The sequence below is a fragment of the Diceros bicornis genome, chromosome 13, assembly GCF_020826845.1.
Source record: "Diceros bicornis minor isolate mBicDic1 chromosome 13, mDicBic1.mat.cur, whole genome shotgun sequence".
Taxonomy (NCBI): Eukaryota; Metazoa; Chordata; class Mammalia; order Perissodactyla; family Rhinocerotidae; genus Diceros; species Diceros bicornis.
In genome coordinates, this window is record NC_080752.1 from 7594051 (window position 1) to 7615380 (window position 21330).

Consider the following 21330-nt stretch of genomic DNA (forward strand, 5'->3'; position numbering starts at 1 on the left):
AGACCAAAATGAAACCCTTGACATACCCACCCTGACCTGTTTCCTTCACAACTCCACTCCCCTATTTCAAGAACTGGTCCATCATCCACCCAGTTGCTCCAGCCAGTAACCCAGAATCATCCATGATTACCCCTTCTCCTTCATTCCTACATCCAACCTGTCAACCTAAAGAAAGAGGTAAACTGAGGCAAGCTTGAATTATCAGAAATTGAGTTTATTCGGGAATAGCAGAGGAATTACAATCTGGGAAATGCATGATATAGCAAGCTATAGGCAAGGCCGTTGAGGGTTTGGAGCTGGCTGTATTTATAGGCAAGGAGCTGCAAAGGGGGGGTCATCTAGCCAGAGTTCAAACAGTAAGTTCTTTGGCTTGAGGATCAGGAGAGATTCTTAGTGGATGTGCATTGGTCAGGAAATAAATCTCTGTCTTCTGTAAATTAGGCCTTTATGGAAATCAGTCTCTCAGTTCTTAAGTTCCATTCTTCTGAGGGAGCATGTGTGAGATTCTCCACTTCATATCCTCCGGTTTCATTTTAGATTGAAAACCTTTCACAAACTCTTCAGCAAGATCCATTCACTCCACCTCCCAAACAAGGTACACATTTAATCCATTCTCTTAGCCACGTTTCCATTGTCACCACCCCAGGCCAGGCTAGCATAATCTCTTGCCTACTAAATGATCTCCTCAACTCATCTTGCCCCCTTCAAATCGGTTCTCCACACAGCAGCAAGCCTGAGAGACATGAAATCAAATGGAACTCACATCTTGTCACTCCTCTGCTGAAAATTCTTCAGTAACTTCTCATTAGAATAAGAGCCCAAATTATTACTATGGGTACAAGATGCTAAATGATCTCACTCTTCTCCCCCTTACCTATTGCCTTCCTGCCACACTGGCTTCTTTCAGTTTTTCAAGACCAAGTTCTTTCCTGACTCAGGAATGAACTCTGCACATGAATGTGCCTTTGCACATACCATTTTCAGACCTTAGTCTGGAAGGCTCTCCACCGTGCCCTCCATTTTGACATGTCTGGTTCCTCCTTGTTCTCTAGACTCAGGTTAAATATCTCTTCAAAGATTTCTTCCCTGGCCACTTCATCTAACGTAGGTTCCTCCGTTATTCTCAATCCCAGCTCTCAGTTTCCCTCAGAGCACTTACAACGACTCTTAATTTACTTGTTATTTATTTATTTTTGTCCCATTCATATTACAAATGTTAGGTCAAGGAGGCAAGAACTACGTGCCTTGTTCACTTTTACTATCTCCAGCACCTAGCACCATGCCTAGCACGTGGTAGACACTCAATATCTAGTCAATCTGTGTCTCCCAGGCACTTTAAACACAGTCCCTCATGTAAACTTCGCAATAACCCCGCGAGGGTGGAAACATGCTCCCCATTATGCAAAGAAGGAAACTGCGAGTCAAGTTTCTAACCTGTCTGAAGTCACTGAGCTAGTAACTGAAAAAGCCAGGATTCGAACCCACGTCTGCAGGACTCCAGAACCCTCACTCTCAAACACCGTACTGAAGTTTCTCAGCTTTGGGGAACCCAATAGCACAGCACGGGACCCCAGCCACAACGCCAGGCACCAGACACCCTCGCCCCGCAGTCTAGCGAAGTTCCCAGCAGGCCCTGAGCCCGGGGTGTGGCCAGACGAGTGGGCGGGCCCAGGCGCCGGGACACCCAGCCAAGACTACGTATCCCAAAAAGCTCCGCGGGACGCCGCTGACTGGCGGAAGCGAGGCCGGCGGCAGCGTGATGACGTTTCAGTGACGCTGGCGCGCGGGATTTAAACTGTGGCGGTTTACGCGGCGTTAAGAGTTCGTAGGGTTCGCAGAGTGGTGTTCCGTCGTTTCGCGTTTCTTTTCCCGGTGCGCCTGCCGACTGCCCATGGACTCGTCGCTTCAGGCCCGCCTGTTTCCCGGTCTCGCCATCAAGATCCAACGCAGTAACGGTGAGGGGCGGGGTCCCCAGGGGCCAAAGGGAGGCGTGGGCTGTGAGACGGCTGAAATTACTGCCCCTCCCTAAACGGCAGGGCCCTGAGACGGTGTTGGGGATTCCCCCTTCCCCCTCCCCCCAGGTCTGGGGCTCCGCACTGGCGGTCGGTCTTCCCTCCCCAGGGCCAGGGGCCTCTGTCCTGACGGTGGGTCCTTTCCGCGTCCTCGGGGAGTGGGCGGGGCTCCTCCACGTCAGTGGACCTCCCCAGGGAAGTGAGGATTGCTCGATTCGCCTCCCCTTCAGAGTTCTCCCCTGAAACTGCCCTGCTGTTGTAGGGACCGCCGCATCCTGGCTCCTCTACTCTCCTGTAAATCTTGCGCGTTTGCTACATATCAGGCACTGAGATTCAGGGTAACGAGACATAAAATCCCTGCTCTTCGGGAGCTTGCAGTTCTGTCCTCTCTTTTTTGGTTAAGCGGCTGCTGCAGTTCTGGCAAGTCTAATACCCATATCATCATGAGAATGGTCGGACATAAGTGTCAGGAGTGAGGTAGGGAAACCCGAGGGCGCTAGAGTCTCAGTGCTGTGTTGAGGAACGGTTCACCTAAGGACTAGAGTGGCTCCTCTGCCCAAACATACCTTCACCCCGCTGTAGACTCTTTTGAGTGCGGTGAATCCTTATCCCCTGCAGCTCGGTTTTAAGACCTGTTCCCTGCCTACTTCACTATGGGATATTCTAAGGGTGAAGTGCCAGGAGGTTTATCTATCTCCTCATGTTAAAAAGAAAAAAAGAAAGGTCTCTTCCTTCAGGTCCACTCCACATTGAGTCTCTATGGGATCCTAAAAGTGAAAAAGATGGGTAACTCTGGCCTTTTCATACTATAGGCTTAATTCACAGTGCCAGTGTAAGGACTGTGAACTTGGAGAAGTCCTGTGTTTCAGTGGAATGGACAGAAGGAGGGGCCACAAAGGGCAAAGAGGTAGGTTCTATGAGTATGCTGCTACCACATTTAATACCTTCCTGCCTAAAAGATCTGTGTGGAAATGGAACTTGTGAGAGCCTTGTTTTTGATGCTGTCTTGTCCTTCATAATCTTAAGCGTGGTCCTCTTTGGATTCATTGGGATTTTATTTAGTCAGGCCTGTTCCAAATTGAAGCAATCAACAGTTTCTGGTGTGTTTATAGAAAGCAAACTGCACAGAATCCTAAAAGCTTGCTCACCCAAGCTAGCTTTTGAATGTACACTGCCTATGATATCAGTTTGGGGAGCAAAATTGATAATCTAGTTGAGGAGAAAAAAGTATGTTTCTGAAACACTGGATAACAGAAGGCAACTTGTGATGAACGGCACAGATGACTAGTGCTAGAGCAGCTCGGAGGTGGAAGCTCACTGAGGATGAGCTGGGTTGGTGGGGTGGGGTGGGAAGGCTTAGTGGAAACACTGAGATGGCCCTCCTGGGGACTAGTGAAAGAGCTGGCTCCAGGCCGTGGCAGGCTCAGGATGCTTGGCAGCTGAAAAAGAAGACTAGAGGGTCTTCATCTCTGGCACTAAGATGTTTAAAGTTTTATTCTGTAGGCAGTGGGGAGCCTTGGAAGGATTTTGAGAAGAGGAGAGATGTGACGAAGACATTTATGTTTTAGAGGCATTGTGGTGTGGTAAAGAGGTCACCGGGCTAGGAGTATGAAAACCTGGATTCTAGTCTGGCTCTGCCACTACTTTATGTATTCGCAGGCATGTTTCCATCCCTTTTAGAAATTCAGTTTCCTCATCTATAAAATGAGGAAGATAATAATATCTACCTCATGCGGTGGTTGTGAGGATTTATTCAACAAATCCTTTTGTACTAATTCCAAAATGCCAGCATTGATGCTGGGAATACAGAGGTGAATAAGACAAACCTGGACCCTCTTTCATGGAGCTTAATGATATGACACATGTAAAGGGCTTGCTTAGCATAACGCCGTATGGTAGGTATGCAGATATTTAGGTAGTATATTTGAGAAATAAAAGGATTGAATACCTTACATTGTCTGCCCTTGAATCAAGAGGTTCCTAAAATTTCTTTGAACAAGCTATTAGCAGTTCCTTGTGATTTGTTTTTTTGTTTTGTTTTGCTTTTTGTTTTTCTTGTTGTTTGTTTAGAAATACAGTTCTTGGGGCCGGCCGGGTGGCACAAGTGGTTAAGTGCGCGAGCTCAGCTTCGGCGGCTGGGGGTTTGCAGGTTCAGATCCCAGGCGCACATGACACACCGCTTGTCAAGCCATGCTGTGGCGGCGTCCCATATAAATTAGAGGAAGGTGGGCACGGATGTTAGCTCAGGGCCAATCTTCCTCAAGAAAAAAAACGGGGGGGGAGGATTGGCATCGGATGTTAGCTCAGGGCTAGTCCTCCTCACAAAAAAAAAAGAAATACAGTTCTTGTTGGGTCTCACTCCAGCCCAAATATAGCCTTTGGAATAAGGTCCAAAATTCTTAGGCATTCAAAGACTTTTCAAGATCTGATCCCAATCAACTGTTTTCTTTTTACCACATACTCTTCTTCCAAAGTATCCTGTGCCAAAGGCAAATGGGGCAGCTCCCTGCTCTGTGACCATGCCCAGTGCCTTGCTGCCTTCACACCGTCACTCTTATTCCTTCCTCCTGGGATGTTCACCCTGAATCATTAATGTGAGAATCAATTAGTGTCAGAACTCGGGTTAGAACCCCAGTCTCCTATGTTGTTTATGCTCTCTGTAGTTTAGAGGTTGGACATGGGGTGTGTGTGTATAGTAAGAGTCTGTAGCTGTCCAAGAAAAGTGGATAGAAGTGTGCTTACTGAAGTACTTGCCAGCTTTTGCACTCGGTGATTCTGTCCTCCTCATCTCTCCCATGCTGCTTTGGTGTCTAGCCCTTTGTGCGTGTGTATGACTTCTCTCCCCCGTTTGAATGTGAGCTCACTGAAGACAAGGACAATATATGTCTTAACTCTTCTTTGAATCCCTTCCCCCTACTGCCTTACTCATGCCTAATATGTCTGAATAAGCCAGTTAATAAATGTAGGTGCATATGTAGGAGGTAAAGCTCTCCCCCTGGAGTACATGCTTCAGCTCTGTCACATTTCACAATACAAATAACCAAGGTGGTACTATTTTGGTGTGTTTGAACCTGCTGTGAAGTGTGCTGATGAAGTTTGAATTGTTCCTAGAGGGTTTCAGGACTCTGGTGATGTCAACCTAGAATTGTGACCTCATTGCAGGCATGAGCAGGCCTGAGTGCCTCAAAACAGGGCACAGGCATTTCTGGGCCCAGTAGAAAATGTAGGTAGACTTAGGGTTAGGTAGCAGCTCTCGGGAACTTGTCCCTGCCCATAAGATCCTGAAGGGCCCTCCATTTGACTAACCCCGGGACAGTTAGAACTTGTTTCCTCCTCCGTGTCAGCCAGCAAGGTGTGCTCGTGGGGCTGTGCTCAGCAGGACCTCACTGCCCAGCAGAACAAGGAGCCCAGTGGCCTAGATCTACTGTGGGCTTCCTGACTGTTTGCCTGCCTGTCTGTCTTCCTCTTCACCTTGTTCTCATCACTGACATCTACCATTGGCTTGGAATCAAAAACCAATATCGTCTAGATGGTAAACCACGATTAAGGAATAAACGTTTATAGCTATTAATACTTGTTGGAGCCTAAAGTTGATAAAATCTGAATCTAGGGGTCACCTTGCAAGACGCAATGGGATTGAACAAGCTATGTTGTTCCACTGAAACTTTTACTTGCTCCATGCAGATTGATTTTGATGATGTGGCTACAATAAACCCAGAACTCTTACAGCTTCTTCCCTTACACCCGAAGGACAATCTGCCCCTGCAGGAGAATGTAACAGTCCAGGTAGGTGCCTGTCATCTGGCTGCAGCCAGTGCCCCAGATGATTCACTTGGCCTCTTGACTCTTTGCCGGTTTGTTTTCTGGGATTGCCTGGGACTCCAACACAGCACAGGGGCCCAGGGTAGGCCTTTGAAAATTGATAAGAGCCATATATTGTGGTGGTTTGTTTTGTTTTTCAGAAACAAAAACGCAGATCAGTCAGCTCCAAAATTCCCGCTCCAAGGGAAGGTAAATAGATTTCTACTGGCTTATTATCATGGGATTTGTGTCAGGAATGATGTCTCTAGGGCTCAGGAAGCTGTGAAGTAGAGTCATTGCTCTAGTTTAGCAGGTGGCTTCTATGTGGGCTGAGTCCTGCTCTACCTTCCAGCATCTTTCTCAGTGAGAAAGAATCCTACAGGGAGGGGGAAATGGGGAGATGTTGGTCAAAGAGTACAAACTTTCAGTTATGTGAGATAAGTAAGTTCTAGAGATCTCATGTATAGTGCAGGGCCTGTGATTAACAATACTATATTGTATACTTAAAAACTTACTATGAGGGTAGGTCTTATGTTAAGGGCTCTTACCACAAAAGGGAAAAAACAAAAAACCAAAGGGAGTGGGAGGCAATTTTGGAGGTGATAAGTACGTTTATGTCATTGATTGTGATGATGTTTTCATGGGTGTATACTTATCTCCAAACCCATCAAGTTGTATACATTAATATCTACAGCTTTTTGTATGTCAATCATACCTCCATAAAACGGTTTGGAAAAAAAAAAAAGAGAATCCAGCCATCCAAGCTATAGCTCTTAGGCCAACCTCTCAGGCATCTGGTGCATTTGGGAAATTTGCTGACTGGCCCAGGGGTCTTTCCTGTAGAATCCAAAGCAGTAATCAGCCACCGGCAGGCTTGTTGTCTTTCCTCAGGGGAACAGTGTGCCTTGGAGTGAGGTGGTGAGCAGGCTGTGAGAAAAGCCAAGTCTGGGCTGTTTAGAAGTATAGTTGACGGTGCCATGGAGATCTGGGAGTGGGGTAGGATGAGAAGAAATAATAGCATTGCCTCGAAGTCTAGGAAAAGGTTGGGCTTTCTCTGAAGTAGTCAGCATAAACCTACTTTGACTATAATTGTCTATGACCATAGCAGGAAGCTGTAGGCACAAACTGCCCAAGAAATGCAGCTTATTACTCAGAGCCAGCTATACCTCACAGCATGCACGCGCTTCCCCCCCCCAGGGTTCATCACTACCCTGACATGATCCAGAGACTACTTGGCTGGAGCTTCAGGTTCCTGGGGGCCCAGGGTGAAAGGTGGTGCAGTTGTGAGCTTGGGCTGGGCGTGAGTGGGGTGTTGCTGGCCCTCGCTGGCTGTACTGTAAGGACCTTCAGGAGAGATGGGGTAGCAGCTGTCTCACTCCACGTGCATGACCCCAAAGGACATTGTTGTTGCCACAGCTCCTTTTAATGGGAAAAAAATCTTAATAAAGGTGCATGCTTGGGGGCCAGCCCCGTGGCTTAGCGGTTAAGTGCACGCATTCTGCTGCTGGCGGCCCGGGTTCGGATCCCGGGCGCGCACTGACACACCGCTTGTCAAACCATGCTGAGGCAGCATCCCACATACAGCAACTAGAAGGATGTGCATCTATGACATACAACTATCTGCTGGGGCTTTGGGGAGAAACAAGGAGGAAAAAAAAAAAGGTGCATGCTATTGAACAGTAGAAATGAAACACAAGATTACAAATCTTTTGGGAAATAGGAAAATTGTAATAATTCATACTCTTTCTGAAAGACATTGATTATATAGAGAGCCATCAGATCAGCTTAAACTTAGGAGACTCAGAAATTCAGTACCAGTTGATGTTTGCCTATATGATACTATATGCTCTATTTCCAAATTTATGACTTATTTTATAGATAAATTGTTTCTCTCTTATGGAGGGAAACTCTATAGATGAGTAGAAATTGACAAGAATTCAAGTATAACTCAATTGTTTCTCTCAAATAAGCATTCTTTTAAGATTCCGGAAAAATCAGTGTAGCTGATCCCATGGGTTTCTGATGATGTGGCCCAGGCCTGCTCTGTAAAGCGTCCTGGAGCTGTGGAAGAAGCCCAGACTTTGGGGCCGGCCCCGTGGCTTAGCGGTTAAGTGCGCATGCTCCGCTGCCGGCGGCCCAAGTTCGGATCCTGGGCGCGCACCAACGGACTGCTTCTCCGGCCATGCTGAGGCCGCATCCCACATACGGCAACTAGAAGGATGTGCAGCTATGACATACGACTATCTACTGGGGCTTTGGGGGAAAAATAAATAAATAAAAATTTTAAAAAAAAAAGGAAGCAGCCCAGACTTTGGAGTCTGACAGTCCTGGGTTCACAGCCTGGCCCTGACACTTACTAGTTGAGTGACACTGGGCAAGTTGCTTAATTTCTCTGAGCCTTAATGTCCCCTTCCATCAGATGGGAATACTGATATTTACCTTATAATGTTGTTATGAGATATGGGAAGATTGTAGAATGGTAGGTGCTGCTGCTTAGATTAATAATGCTTTTTTTCAGGGATTAAGTCTGTCTCTCCAGAAATGATTTCAGACTGGCTGTAGGTCCCTCCATTTACTCAAGACATGCTCTTGTGGGAGATGTCCTTGCCCTCAGCTTCTCTCACATTTGCAGAATGTGAATAAATTAGTTTTGGGGTCACTAGTACTTGGCCTTTCTAATTTTTCCTTTCCTCAGGGGGAAGGAATGGGAAGTTGGTGGGCTCCTTTCCTGGTGGTCGAGACCCATCTCAATCTATATAGAATCTTGGAGGGTTGCTTCCGGCCACCCCCCTATTGCCCCTGTCGGCCCTCCTGATCATACTGCACTGACCGGCTGCTGCCCTCGGTTCTTCAGGTCTCCGAGGCCGCTCCACTCGCATGTCCACTGTCCCAGAGGTTCGCATCACCACTCAGGAGAATGACATGGAGGTGGAGCTGCCTGCGCCTGCAAATTCCCGCAAGCAGTTTTCAGTTCCCAGTGAGTAACGAATCTGTTCTCCCTGTATGAGGCTCTGGAGCAGCTCCTCACGCATTGCCCTGAACCTGTTCTGGAATATCCTAGGATTCCTACACAGCCCTGGCTTCAGTACTGTTCAGCCCCTACCTCACTGCTCCCTTATCTGGAAATCATCTCGTTTTACTTTTTTAACTTTTTGAAACTATATATATGTATACACGGAAAAGTGAACATATCATTGAGTATATAGTTCACAAACTGAACACACTTGTGTAACAAATACCCAGATCACACAGAGCCATCTTACATCTTACATGTATCAAATTCAGCTCTACTAAAATGAAGGTAAACAAAAGGGTCATGACCACGTTTGGGAAGTAATGAGTCGTCATGGATTGTACCTTTCTGGGTTGAATCAATATGGTTAGTTGGGCCGGCTCCGTGGCTTGGCGGTTAAGTGCGCGCGCTCTGATGCTGGCGGCCCGGGTTCGGATCCCGGGCGCGCCCCGAGGCACCACTTCTCCGTCCAGCCCGAGGCCGAGTCCCACGTACAGCAACTGGAAGGATGTGAACCTATGACATGCAGCTATCTACTGGGGCTTTGGGGGGAAAAAAATGAATAAATAAAATCTTTAAAAAAAAAAAAATACGGTTAGTTGTTGCTCAGGTTCCCATTGTTCCTGACTTTTCAGTCTTTGCTCCTGTTTACCACCTGGGTTCCCAGGCTTTGGAGAAGTCAGAAAGGCCTGGCTTTTCTCCCAGATGAGTAGAAAGGCTTGGCCTGGCCTGGCCTGGCCTGGCCACCCACGCTTAGGTCAACCCTAAGGAGTTCAGGCCTTTAAAGGCTTTTCCCTTCATGGTGAGGCCCATACTGAACTACTCACACACCCTTTAAGGCTCTTTGACCCCAGGAGCAGCCCCTGCAGGGAGACTGGTCAGGTTCAGGTGTGGGCTGAGGTGAAGGGAAAGCCCAAGCTCTGTGCACGCTACAGGAGCATGTGCCCTGACTGGCGGTCAGCAGCCTTCCTCCTGCCCTCGACCCGCTAGGGCTCAGAGCAGCACAGCTGCTGTATGCCTGCCTGTTTCTCCAGTGACTCTTGTTCCCCCACAGCCGGCCCCCCTAGGCCCTCCTGCCCTGCAGTGGCTGAAATACCATTGACGGTGGTCAGCGAGGAGCTGGAAGAGCAAGCCCACTCCATCCGCGGCAGCTCTTCTGCAAACCCCGTGAACTCAGGTAGACGTGCTGCGCTGTCTGCTGCCCTGCTCCTAGTACAGGACAGGTAGTTACATCCTGTCCCAAACTTGGCCTGCCTCGGCATCTGATCAAACCATGTCACATGGGGGCATGTTTCCCTGTGGCCATGGAATCAATCTTTCACAAGAGGTGACCTGTCACTGCCAGCTGGCAGGAGCCCTCTGATGTACACAGGTGTTGTCACAGCTAAAGTCTTGGCTGACACCTGAAGAACAGCCCAGAATGACCATCAAGACCAAGCAGGGATGGCCTCATCTCTTCTGCTTGTTGAGAAGATGCCACAGAGGCACAGGAGACCTTGGCTTAGATCTGGAGTGCTCCCGTTAGCAAGTCTTTACTTTGTGGGCTTGGCTATCCCAAGACACACAGCTGTTGCTTCCTCTCCTTGCACATGGTGATTTAAGAGCAGGTGTCTAGAGAAGGCCTAGTCCTGGGAACAGCCCAGGATTCAGTACAACAGCCAGACAAGGGCAGGCTCGCCTAGACAGGTAAAAGAGAGGGCTTCCTTTTTGTTTTGCCCTCTAGTTCGGAGGAAATCATGTATTGTGAAGGAAATGGAAAAAATGAAGAACAAGCGAGAAGAGAAGAGGGCCCAGAACTCTGAAATGAGAATAAAGCGAGCTCAGGTACCTTCCTTGGGAAGCTAGGGCAAGGGTCTTCGGACAGGTGTCTTGAACTACAGCCTTGCCCGCAACAAAGATTTGGTTGGGCCCCAGCACTTCTGAGGCTCCAATTCTGATATCCAGGAGGTTTAACTGATTTCTCATCAGGATTCAGAGAACAAACAATTCAGATATTTTTCTGAAGGCCCTCAGATGAGGAATACTTCATGCTAGTGGGGCTGCTGTGCACAGTTGCCTGCTTTACCCCAACTTCCTCGTTGTGTGTACGTGGGGGGTGCTGCAATGGAGTGCCAGTGTGGAGCGCTTCCCTTTAGTTGGGTAATTGTACCAGGGAATCCCAGCCTGCTGGTCTCCTAAGATGTGGGATAGTGGCTCTTGCTCCAGTTCCTAGAGTGGTTTGGTGCATGCCTAGGACCCCTACCAATCTCTGTTCCCAGGGCTTTGTTCCTGGGTTCTCAGCCTAGATCCAGGGTGGGAGGAAGTGAGATCGTGGGGGGCTTCATGAGCTCTGAAGGGCTGTATGTGTGTAAAGAGCTGTGGTTGCTGCTGCTTAGCACTTAACATCTTATCAGTCAGGCCTGTCTCGCTCTTGTCCCAAACAGGAGTATGACAACAGCTTTCCAAACTGGGAATTTGCCCGGATGATTAAAGAATTTCGGGCTACTTTGGAATGTCATCCACTTACAGTGACTGATCCTGTAAGTAAACCCAAAGGGCTTCTACCTCTCCTTCCTAAGTAGGTGTACAACTGAAAGACAGTAAGGGAATTAGAGCATGGAATGCTCTCTTAAGGGAATGAGAACATGCAGGAATCTTCACTCACCCTCGAGGGTTTTTTTTTAACACCCTTCTGGTGGGCTAGAGCTAGTGAGGCCTCGATGGGAGAGTCTGATCTTTATATATTCCCATACTCACACACACACACACACACTCCCATACACTCCCATAGATTGGCTAGATTCTTACTGATAATCGTGAAAATGTGCTGAAACCTCCTGTAGGCAGCAAAGTGAGAAAACTAGGAAGAAAATCCAGAGCTCCCTTGTGTTCTGGAGTAACTATGGGGGAGGTGGGGTCCTAGTGTTAGATCTTGGCCCCTCGCTGGGCCAGACATGGGATTAGAAGGGGAGGGGTTCTGGACAAGCTTCCTTTCCATATTGCTCTGACCTTTGTGCTGGTTGCTTGTCTTCTCTCATCCTCTTGAAGATTGAAGAGCACAGGATCTGTGTCTGTGTTAGGAAACGCCCGTTGAATAAACAAGGTAAGCCTGTTCATTCAGTCAGAAAGAGGGTTTGGACGGACTGAGGGTTCCCCTGTGTCCAGGGAGCATTCCCTGAAATACTGTCCTTCTGCAGAACTGGCCAAGAAAGAAATTGATGTGATTTCCATTCCTAGCAAGTGTCTCCTCTTGGTACACGAGCCCAAGTTAAAAGTGGACTTAACAAAGTATCTGGAGAACCAAGCATTCTGCTTTGACTTTGCATTTGATGAAACAGCTTCGAATGAAGTCGTCTACAGGTTAGCCTCCGCCTCTTTTTGTTCCCTCCTTCTGCCTCACCCTTTCCTCTGTTCAGTGCAGGACATTGCAGTAACATTGCTTACAGACATGCTGAACTCGGAAGCCCTCCCTGGTTTCCTCTCGTGTTTTCTTTGGATCAGCTATCCCATAGAGCTGGCTTCTGGCACCAGAACCTCTCTAGAGGTTGACAGACTACAGCCCGTGGGCCAAATTTGGCTTGCAATCCTTTTTGTCATGGCTCTCAAATTAAGAATGGATTTGTGTTTTTAAAGGATTGTTTAAAAAAAAAAAAAAGATATAGGAATGACAGAGACCTATGTGGCCCACAGAGCCTAAAATATTTTAGGTTCTTACTTTAGAGGGTTTCCTTTGATCTTTGTAGTGTATCTTATGCTAGAAGTTGAGTGGTAAGCGCAGGCTTTCATCTAGTGTCTCCAGGGTCAGAGGAGGGGCTGGTGGCTCAGTTAGAGTGTGGCCATCAGCCTGGTCCTGGCACGTCAGCCCAGCCCTCCCCAGTCGGCTTAGGAGAGTGTCAGATTTGTAAGTGGGGCTGGGTCAGGTGGGAGCACTCTGCACAAGAGGAGAGCTGGTGTCTGGAAGGAGGACCCAGGAGTTCTGCAGTGGAAGGGTGGCAGGACCACATGCCAGGGAGCACATTTTGGGGAGAGATACTTACTCTTCCCTATCCTTTCTCCTAGGTTCACAGCAAGGCCACTGGTACAGACAATCTTTGAAGGGGGAAAAGCAACCTGTTTTGCATATGGCCAGACGGGAAGTGGCAAGACACACGTGAGTCTTCAGGCCTGGCAGGGAGCGAGCCTGCCCATGGTGCAACACTGCGTCCCTGACAAGGAAGACAATGAGTTTCTGATAGAAAATCCCCTTAGTGCAGATGCCCCATCACCAGTTACTCTTGCTGTGCCAGGTGCAGCGAGGGGCCTTAGCAGGTTCAGCCTCCCAGCTTTGGTGTGGCCCACTGTGACAGTGGAGCCAGTAGTGCTCTGGCCTAGGCCAAGCACCCTGACCATGGTCTTCTGCCCCTTCCGTTTTCAGACTATGGGTGGAGACCTCTCTGGGAAAGCCCAGAATGCATCCAAAGGGATCTACGCGATGGCCTGTAAGTAGTGTGTGCTGCCACAGTGGGGCTGGGCACAGAAAGGCAGGTCGCTCACTTAATCCAGGCTCTCTCCCGCAGCTCGGGACGTCTTCCTCCTGAAGAATCAGCCCCGCTACCGGAACTTGGGCCTGGAAGTCTATGTGACATTCTTCGAGATCTATAATGGGAAGGTATCTGGCAGGGAGCCCTCTGTTTATGCTGTTGGAGCCCCTGAACTTTCTAAAACTTTGAGGTTGGCTAGAAATTGTAGAAGCCAAATAACCTGTGGGCTCTCAAGCTTTTTGGCCACTCTGCCCTGCCATGTGTGGGAGGTTTCATCTGATGGTGGGATTGTACCCAAGCTCAACAAGTTTGGCAGGAATCCTCAAGGCCAAGGCTCCCTCTCAGATAGGAGGTTTGCCTTGTGTGTGCTCTCTCCTCCCTCGACCCACCTCTCACAATTCTCTCTCCTTCCCCTGATTGCTCACACTCCTTCTCCTACTCATATTCTCTCTGTATCTATATATCTTCCTACCTGTCTATACTCTCTATGCTTTTGCAGTGTTGCCTTCCCTCGAGCAGGATCTAGATGATAATAATAGTAGCTAATGTTGCTTATTAATATGTTATCATGTGCTAAGCATAATATTCTATTCTAAGCACTTTACTTTTCTCAACTCATTTAATCATCACAACAGGCCTATGAGGAATTACATCACTTTTGTACAGGTGAGAAACAAGGCTAGGTGGTTAAGTACTTGCCCAAGCTCACACATCTAGTAAAGTAGCAGAGTCGCATCAGACTGAGGCAAGTGTACTGCCCGCTGCTAGCCTGATGTCTACCCAGCTTAGCTTCTCTCTGCCTTTCCTGCTGCCAGCCCTTGTCTGAGCTGGGACAGGCCCTGAAGGAGGGAGGAGTCAGGGCGGGTGCCCGGGGCCTGATGGCCTTAGCCTTGCTCCCCTGCCTGGCACAGCTGTTCGACCTGCTCAACAAGAAGGCCAAGCTGCGCGTGCTGGAGGATGGCAAGCAGCAAGTGCAGGTGGTGGGGCTGCAGGAGCGCCTGGTTAACTGTGCTGACGACGTCATCAAGATGATCGACGTAGGCAGTGCCTGCAGGTCAGAGTTCTGGCAGGGGGAAGGGGCCACCTTCTAATGCCCAGTTCAGGGGACAGAGACTAGCTCTGAGCCCATTGCCGTTTCCACAGAACTCCGCTTCCCCCAGCTCGGTGAGGGCTGTGAAGGCCTCTGCCTTAAGGGGTCTCAATGGGAGACCCAGGGCCAGAGGCTCATCAGGAGCAAGTCCAAGTGACCTAAATCTAACCGAGGCAGGCTTTATTCCCAGGCTCTTACCCCAAAGGCGTGCTTCCTAACTTCTCTGGGTTTCTTCTTGCTATTCCCTCTCTCTGTGGTGGGAGACAGGAGCTATGGGTCTGTTCTAGGCTAGAAGTGATGGGGCTTTAGCTCTTGTGTAGAGGTAGGGAAGCACTCTTCCACCAGGGCCCTAAGCGTAGTACAGTGGGTGCTGGGCAGCTTATGGAGGCCCAGGGAGGGGGCTGCCCTCTGCAGGGCCCTCAAGTTTTGGCAAGTGTTTCATGACAGCCCCTTCTCCCCTGTGTGCCCTGCAGCAGAAGCAACTCATCCTTCCCCATGTCCTCATGGGCCCCCAGCTCTTTCCAAGGCCCTAGCACAGAATCCAGTCCTTTGGCTGCCAGGGAAACCTACTAGGTCCAGAGCTGGAGGGAGAGCTGCTGCCCAGGGCAGGCAGAACACAAGTCTGAGACTAGAAGACACAAGACTCCTTAGAGTTCTGACCTGTGTCCCTCTGTTACCAGAGAACTGAGAACTGTTGTGGACTCAGGTGGCTTGGACTCTGGGGTACCATGATGGCTTGTGACCCCAGAAGCTCATAGCCTTTCTTGCCCTCCTTTGCCACAGGACCTCTGGGCAGACATTTGCCAACTCCAACTCTTCCCGCTCCCATGCCTGCTTCCAGATTCTCCTTCGAGCCAAAGGGAGAATGCATGGCAAGTTCTCTTTGGTGGATCTGGCAGGGAATGAGCGAGGTGCAGACACTTCCAGTGCTGACCGGCAGACACGCATGGAGGGCGCAGAAATCAACAAGAGTCTCTTGGCTCTGAAGGTAGCGGGGGCTAGTTTGAGGTGGTTGGCCTGGAAGGCGGCTGGGAGAGGGAGGGGGCAGCATGAGAGGAAGGAAGGGATCTCAGTTGCCCCTGCTGCCCCACAGGAATGCATCAGGGCCCTGGGACAGAACAAGGCTCACACCCCGTTCCGTGAGAGCAAGCTGACACAGGTACTGAGGGACTCGTTTATCGGGGAGAACTCAAGGACCTGCATGGTGAGTAGGGGCGCTTTGGAGGTGGTGTAGGGGGCCACTTAGTCCAGTCCCTGGGCAGCAGGCCTGCCACCCTTGGCTGTCTGGGTTTCTGGGCTCTTAACTTGACCGGGCTTCACGCCTGCCTTTCCGCACCAGGCTCCTCTTTGCCTATATAAGAGGGGAGGAAAGGATCTACTCCCTTTACTGTGTGTCTGTGCAGGTCTTTGTTTGGGGGAAGTCATTCTCCTTACTGGGTAGAAAGGGGGCTCCAGAATTCAGACAGGGAGGATCTTGAGGGAAGCAGGAGAGGGAAGTCTTTGCCCCTTCTATGGCTTCCCTCAGGTTCATTGGCTCCCAGCCTAGGAAATAGGCTGGAGCATCAACTACAGCCTTGAAGGCTTTTTGCCTCCTTCCTTATTTTATCCACAAGCTCTTCTAGCCAGGGTCTGCTCTCCTTCCCCTCCAAGGAATATCCTCTCTCCTGCCTGCTGGGGAAGGTGGGGATTTCTGACTAAGCTCTAAATGCTTCTCTCTGAGGCATTATCCCTGAGCCTAGGTGAACTGAAGGTTCCAGGAGGAGCCACAGAGCCTTGAGATGTGACCTTGGTAAGAGGAATTGGTCAGTAAAGAGATACAGAAGCAGGAGGTAATCAGATGTGCCTTTAAAGGCAGGGAACTGGGGCTGGCCCGGTGGCGCAAGCGGTTAAGCGCGTACGCTCCACTGCAGTGGCCCGGGGTTTGCTGGTTCGGATCCCCGGAGTGCACTGTCGCACTGCTTGTCAAGCCATGCTGTGGCGGCGTCCCATATAAAGTGGAGGAAGATGGGCACGGATGTTAGCCCAGGGCCAGTCTTCCTCAGCAAAAAAGAGGAGGATTGGCATGGGTGTTAGCTCAGGGCTGGTCCTCCTCACAAAAAAAAATAATAAAGGCAGGGAACCAAATTTTAAGGTGCCTTAATTTCCAGTGCCCATGGGGCAAGTTGCCTGGCACAGAGTGGGTGCTTAATGAGCTCTTCCCCCAGATATCACGTGGGTATCAGTGGCCTGAAGAGACTCTTCCTGGCAACCTCTCCAGGAGCAGGCAGTCTAGCACCCTGACCCCATGATCTTCAATCTTTAACCAGCCCATTCCCTGTTTTGTAGATTGCCATGATCTCACCAGGCATAAGCTCCTGTGAATATACTTTAAACACACTAAGATATGCAGACAGGTACTAGTACCTACGGCCAGGTGGGATGGGGAGAAGGGTGTGGGTGGGGAGAAGGAATGGCAGTGATGAGAGGGGGAGGAGCCTCTGGGGCCTCAGTGCCTACTGTAGACTCTCCTGTGACTTGGTGAATCTGAGGCTTGGGAGTTCAGTCATGACGCTAGAAGGTCTGTCCCAATCCTCTGTGAGATCCAAAACCTTCTTGTTTCCTCAGAGTCAAGGAGCTGAGCCCCCACAGTGGGCCCAGTGGGGAGCAGCCAACTCAAATGGAAACAGAAGAGATGGAAGCCAGCTCCAGTGGGGCCCTGATCTCAGGCAATGTAAGGAGCAAGGTGGGGTCAGGCAAGACAGAAATGTGGCTGCTGAGATGGGAACTGGGCCATACTGCTGTGTGTCTCCTTTTGGCCTCCTTAGTTCTCCAAAGAAGAGGAGGAACTGTCTTCCCAGATGTCCAGCTTTAATGAAGCCATGACTCAGATCAGGGAGCTGGAAGAGAGGGCTGTGGAAGAGCTCAAGGAGATTATACAGGTGGGGAGCTGGCCCTGGCCAGCGGGGGACTGGATGTCCACCCTAGCACAGGCCCTCAGCAGTGCTCAGCACCATTCCTTGAACTTGACCTGGGCTTTGCTCCCACAGGTCTTGAGGTTGGGAGGGCAAGAGGCAGCCCTGTACACCAGCATTCCTTAATTCTCCACCTATTCATCTGGCTCTTCTTCCAGGGCAGCTAATTACCACACCCCCTTCTCCAGCCAGGCACACACTGGCTTTCCTCCATCCTCTTAGCCAGAGCTAGTCTCTCTCCTCCATGTTCCTGATTGATCTATATGCAGGGACCTTGTCTTGTTTATTCAGTGAATGCTCAGCGAGTACTTTTCTATAAGCCAGCTCCTGTGCTGAGACCAAAAACATGAAGTATGGATAGTAGGCCCTAAAGTAAGACTTGATCAATCCTGATTCTTGTATTTACAAGCTGATTTCCTTGTGAAAGTCATTTAGCCTCACTGGACCTCAGTTTCTTCATCCCAAAGATGGGTAAGACAGGATGATCTCTGAGGATTAAGTGATATGCTTTTTTTTTTTAATAATTTTATTTATTTATTTTTTCCCCCAAAGCCCCAGTAGATAGTTGTATGTCATAGCTGCACATCCTTCTAGTTGCTGTATGTGGGACGCAGCCTCAGCATGGCCGGAGAAGCGGTGCGTCGGTGCGCGCCCGGGATCCGAACCCCGGCCGCCGGCAGCGGAGCGCGCGCACTTAACCGCTAAGCCACGGGGCCGGCCCAAGTGATATGCTTTTAAAGCACTCAGCAGTGCCCAGCAGGTGCTCAGTGTTTAGTAAGTGGTAGATGCTAGCGCTGCTATGATGCCTACTATGGACAAGCAGGTGCGGGGAGAGGCCTGAAAGTGCATCCCAACGCGGTGCTCAGCACAGAGCAGAAAGGAAGAGCTTGGGCACTTAGAACTGAGGTGGGAACATGGAGGATAAATGCTTAGGCATGTCCTCCCTCCCTGGAGTGCTCAAGGGTACAAATCTTTGAAAGGACATGGTACTTTCAGGAAGAATGAGAGGTACACTCTGGTCAGAGCAAAAGGCATGAGCTGATGATGGAGGGAGATTAAGGCTTTGGACAGGTCAGTGGGGACCTAAGGCTGACCTTATAGTTCAGGGCCTTATAGTTCACACCAAAGGCCTGGACTCCATTATGAGGGCAGTGGATGCCTTTGAAGGGAGTTAAGCAGAGTGGTGCCGTGGTCATACCACAGCTTTAGGTACATCACTGTGACCATGGCGCGAAGCCTCGTTTGAGGACGTGAGGAGAGCATGAACAGAGGCAGTTACAAGTTAAGAGCAGTTAGGAGATTGTTGGAAAGAGGAGAAGAGAGATGTTAGTGCCTAGTCTGAGTGTGGCCATGGCCATGGGATTGAACTGAGGACATGAGATTCAAGAACCATTTAAGGGGTGGAATTGGTAAGATTTGAGGACAAGCAGAGTGAAAGAAGAAAGTTATTACTCAAAAAAAGAAAAAAGGGTCTGCCCGGTGGTGTAGTGGTTGGGTTCGCACGCTCCACTTCAGCGGCCCAGGGTTCGCGGGTTCAGATCCTGGGCACAGACCTACACACCGCTCATCAAGCCACGCTGTGGCGGTGTCCCACATGCAAAATAGAGGACGATTGGCACAGATCTTAGCTCAGGGACAATCTTCACCAAAAAAAAAAAGTTATTGCTCAGATTTCTAGCTTGGGCATTAAGACAGATGATGACCTTCCTTTGACATAAGGGACAGTAACAAGTTAGGGGAGGGAAGAAGATGAATCCAAGCTGAGGATTTCTGTGGGAGAGGGTCAGGAGGCAGGGTATGGGCCAGGCCTGGAGGAATGGGCATCTTGCACAGGCATCTGCATTGCAGGTGGTAGGACCCCGGGAACAATTTGCTAAACTGGTTTGGTGATTATTGAACTGACAAGGTGCTCCCTGTGTCGTTGCAGCAAGGGCCTGGCTGGCTTGAGCTCTCCGAGATGACCGAGCAGCCGGACTATGACCTGGAGACCTTTGTGAACAAGGCAGAGTCTGCCCTGGCCCAGCAAGCCAAGCACTTCTCGGCCCTGCAAGGTGGGTCCGGCTGGAGGATGGGGCCTCTGCAGGTGACGGCAGCTCTGCCCTGAGGGAATGGGGCCTCTGAGATGCCCACTAACCCTGAGCGCACCACCCCTGCCTCCTTCCAGATGTCATCAAGGCCTTGCGCCTGGCCATGCAGTTGGAAGAGCAAGCCAGCAAACAAATAAGCAGCAAGAAACGGCCCCAGTGACGACTGCAAATAAAGATGTTTGTTTTCACACCCAACCTTTCCCCCACCCTCTCCATCCCCAACGAACTTTGGGCACCTGGTGGGTCTAGTCAGGGTCTGAGCTGGGACAGGCTTTGATAAATGCCAAGTATGGGGGCATCTGGGCCCAGGGCAGCTGGGGAGGGGGTCAGAGTGACATGGGACACTACTTTCCTTTTCCTCAATTGTGGCCCTGAAGGGAGCAAGGATGGGAGGAGGGAGCTTTCAGTTATCCTGTGTGTTGCCCTTCTTTCCAAACGGGGAAGGCTCTCTGGTGTAGTTTTCCTTTGGGCAGCATTCTGCCTGTGTGGACTGGCTGCTGTTGGAGGGCTCCCTGGGGTTGTCCTGGCTCTGGGCAGAGGGAAGGAGCCTTTAGTCCAGCTCTCTGCTGGCTCTGGCCTGCCTTCCACACCCTTGGTCTGGGCACTAATATGTCTTGTACTCTAAAAAAAGTTTCTGGGACCTCTTCCTTCCTTGCTGTTATTTGAGGCCCAAGAGGAGCCCTGCTTTTTTCTGTTTTATGTGTTTATACACTGTCACAATAAAGAAAGAGGAAAAAAAATAGCCTCTTGAGTGGTGTGTAGGAAGGGCCCTTAGATGTGTCTGAGCCTTCTGGAACTAAGGACATTACTGGATAGTGCTAATTCTGTACTGTACCCAGGAGGCCAAATCCATACCTGCGGTTGCAGTGACATGCTGAAGGTTCCAACCTCTCCTTTGTCCAATGCTTACTAGGTCCCAGGCCTTCTGGGGATAGGAGCTATAAGCAGAAAAGAGATGGCACTCTGTCATTTACAGTCTGCTCAAGGCACGTTAAAAGATTCTGTGAGAACACTGACGAGAAAGCGTGTGACTGGCCAGAAAGGAAAGGATCTGATGGGCAACACCAGTTTGGTCTTCAAAAATGAGCAGGGGTTTGCCAGATGGACTGAGGAACCAGGCATAGGGCCTGGGCAATTTGGGAACTGGAGGACTCCAGATTCCTTGTCTGGAGCAGGAAGTCTCTGAATGGTAACATGCCACTAAAAGGTTTGCAGCCAAACAATCAAAGGTGTGTTTTAGAAAGGCCTCAGTCAGGGAGACGGGTGGGGAACATGGGGCACATGGGCAACTGCAGAAACTCCAGAGAAGCATGGGGTCGGGCAGATCAGATTCCAGACCAGGCTCCAGCCTCCTCAGCCTCGGTTACTTCATTTTTAAAATGGGGCCATTATCTACCTCATGGTGAGAGAATTACATGAGTTTGAGGTGTCATTAAATAAACAAATACAGGACCTGGATTCAGAAGTTCGGCTGAATCTGAAGTTTGACAGAAATGGCACTAGCTCTGAGGCCTTGAAACCTTCCAGATACCTAGCTTTTCCTCCCATCTGTAAAATGAGGCCAATACCCACCTCACAGAATTGTAAAGATTAAATGAAGGAATGCCACCATCCTGGACCTGACCACTTTCTCACCTGGAATACTACACGAGTCCCTAACTGGTCCCCTGCTTGAATTCTTGATCCCAGTGACCCATTCTCTCCAACCAGCCAGAGGAAGCCTTATACATTATTCCCCTGCTTGGAACCCTTTAATAACGTCTCTTTGCACAAAGGATAAATTCTGAATGCCCTATTGTGGCCTGTTGGGCCCTGCCTGGTCAGCTCCTCAGAGTTGGAATGTAATTTGGGCACAACAGTTTGGAGGCTAAGAGCCC

At 49.8% G+C, this 21330-nt stretch overlaps 1 protein-coding gene across 1 annotated transcript; it reads left to right on the top strand.

Moving 5' to 3' along the window:
• Positions 1-1805: 1805 nt before the first annotated feature.
• On the top strand, positions 1806-20725 carry KIF2C (kinesin family member 2C). The gene is made up of 21 exons (XM_058552211.1): positions 1806-1955; positions 2825-2919; positions 5697-5798; positions 5975-6023; positions 8668-8790; positions 9881-10003; positions 10550-10650; positions 11250-11345; positions 11854-11908; positions 12003-12165; positions 12865-12955; positions 13220-13283; positions 13362-13453; positions 14237-14379; positions 15199-15403; positions 15509-15619; positions 16741-16808; positions 17020-17125; positions 17220-17333; positions 19294-19417; positions 19531-20725. Exons 1-21 carry the CDS (start codon positions 1892-1894, stop codon positions 19611-19613), a joined length of 2172 nt encoding a protein of 723 aa, XP_058408194.1. The 5' UTR covers positions 1806-1891; the 3' UTR covers positions 19614-20725.
• Positions 20726-21330: the final 605 nt, after the last annotated feature.

Coding starts and splice junctions, on each gene's coding strand:
- KIF2C (XM_058552211.1), top strand. CDS start 1,892: ATGGACTCGTCGCTTCAGGCCCGCCTGTTTCCCGGTCTCGCCATCAAG. Junction 13,284..13,361: donor AGGGATCTACGCGATGGCCT/GTAAGTAGTGTG, acceptor TCTCTCCCGCAG/CTCGGGACGTCTTCCTCCTG. Junction 14,380..15,198: donor GACGTAGGCAGTGCCTGCAG/GTCAGAGTTCTG, acceptor CCTTTGCCACAG/GACCTCTGGGCAGACATTTG.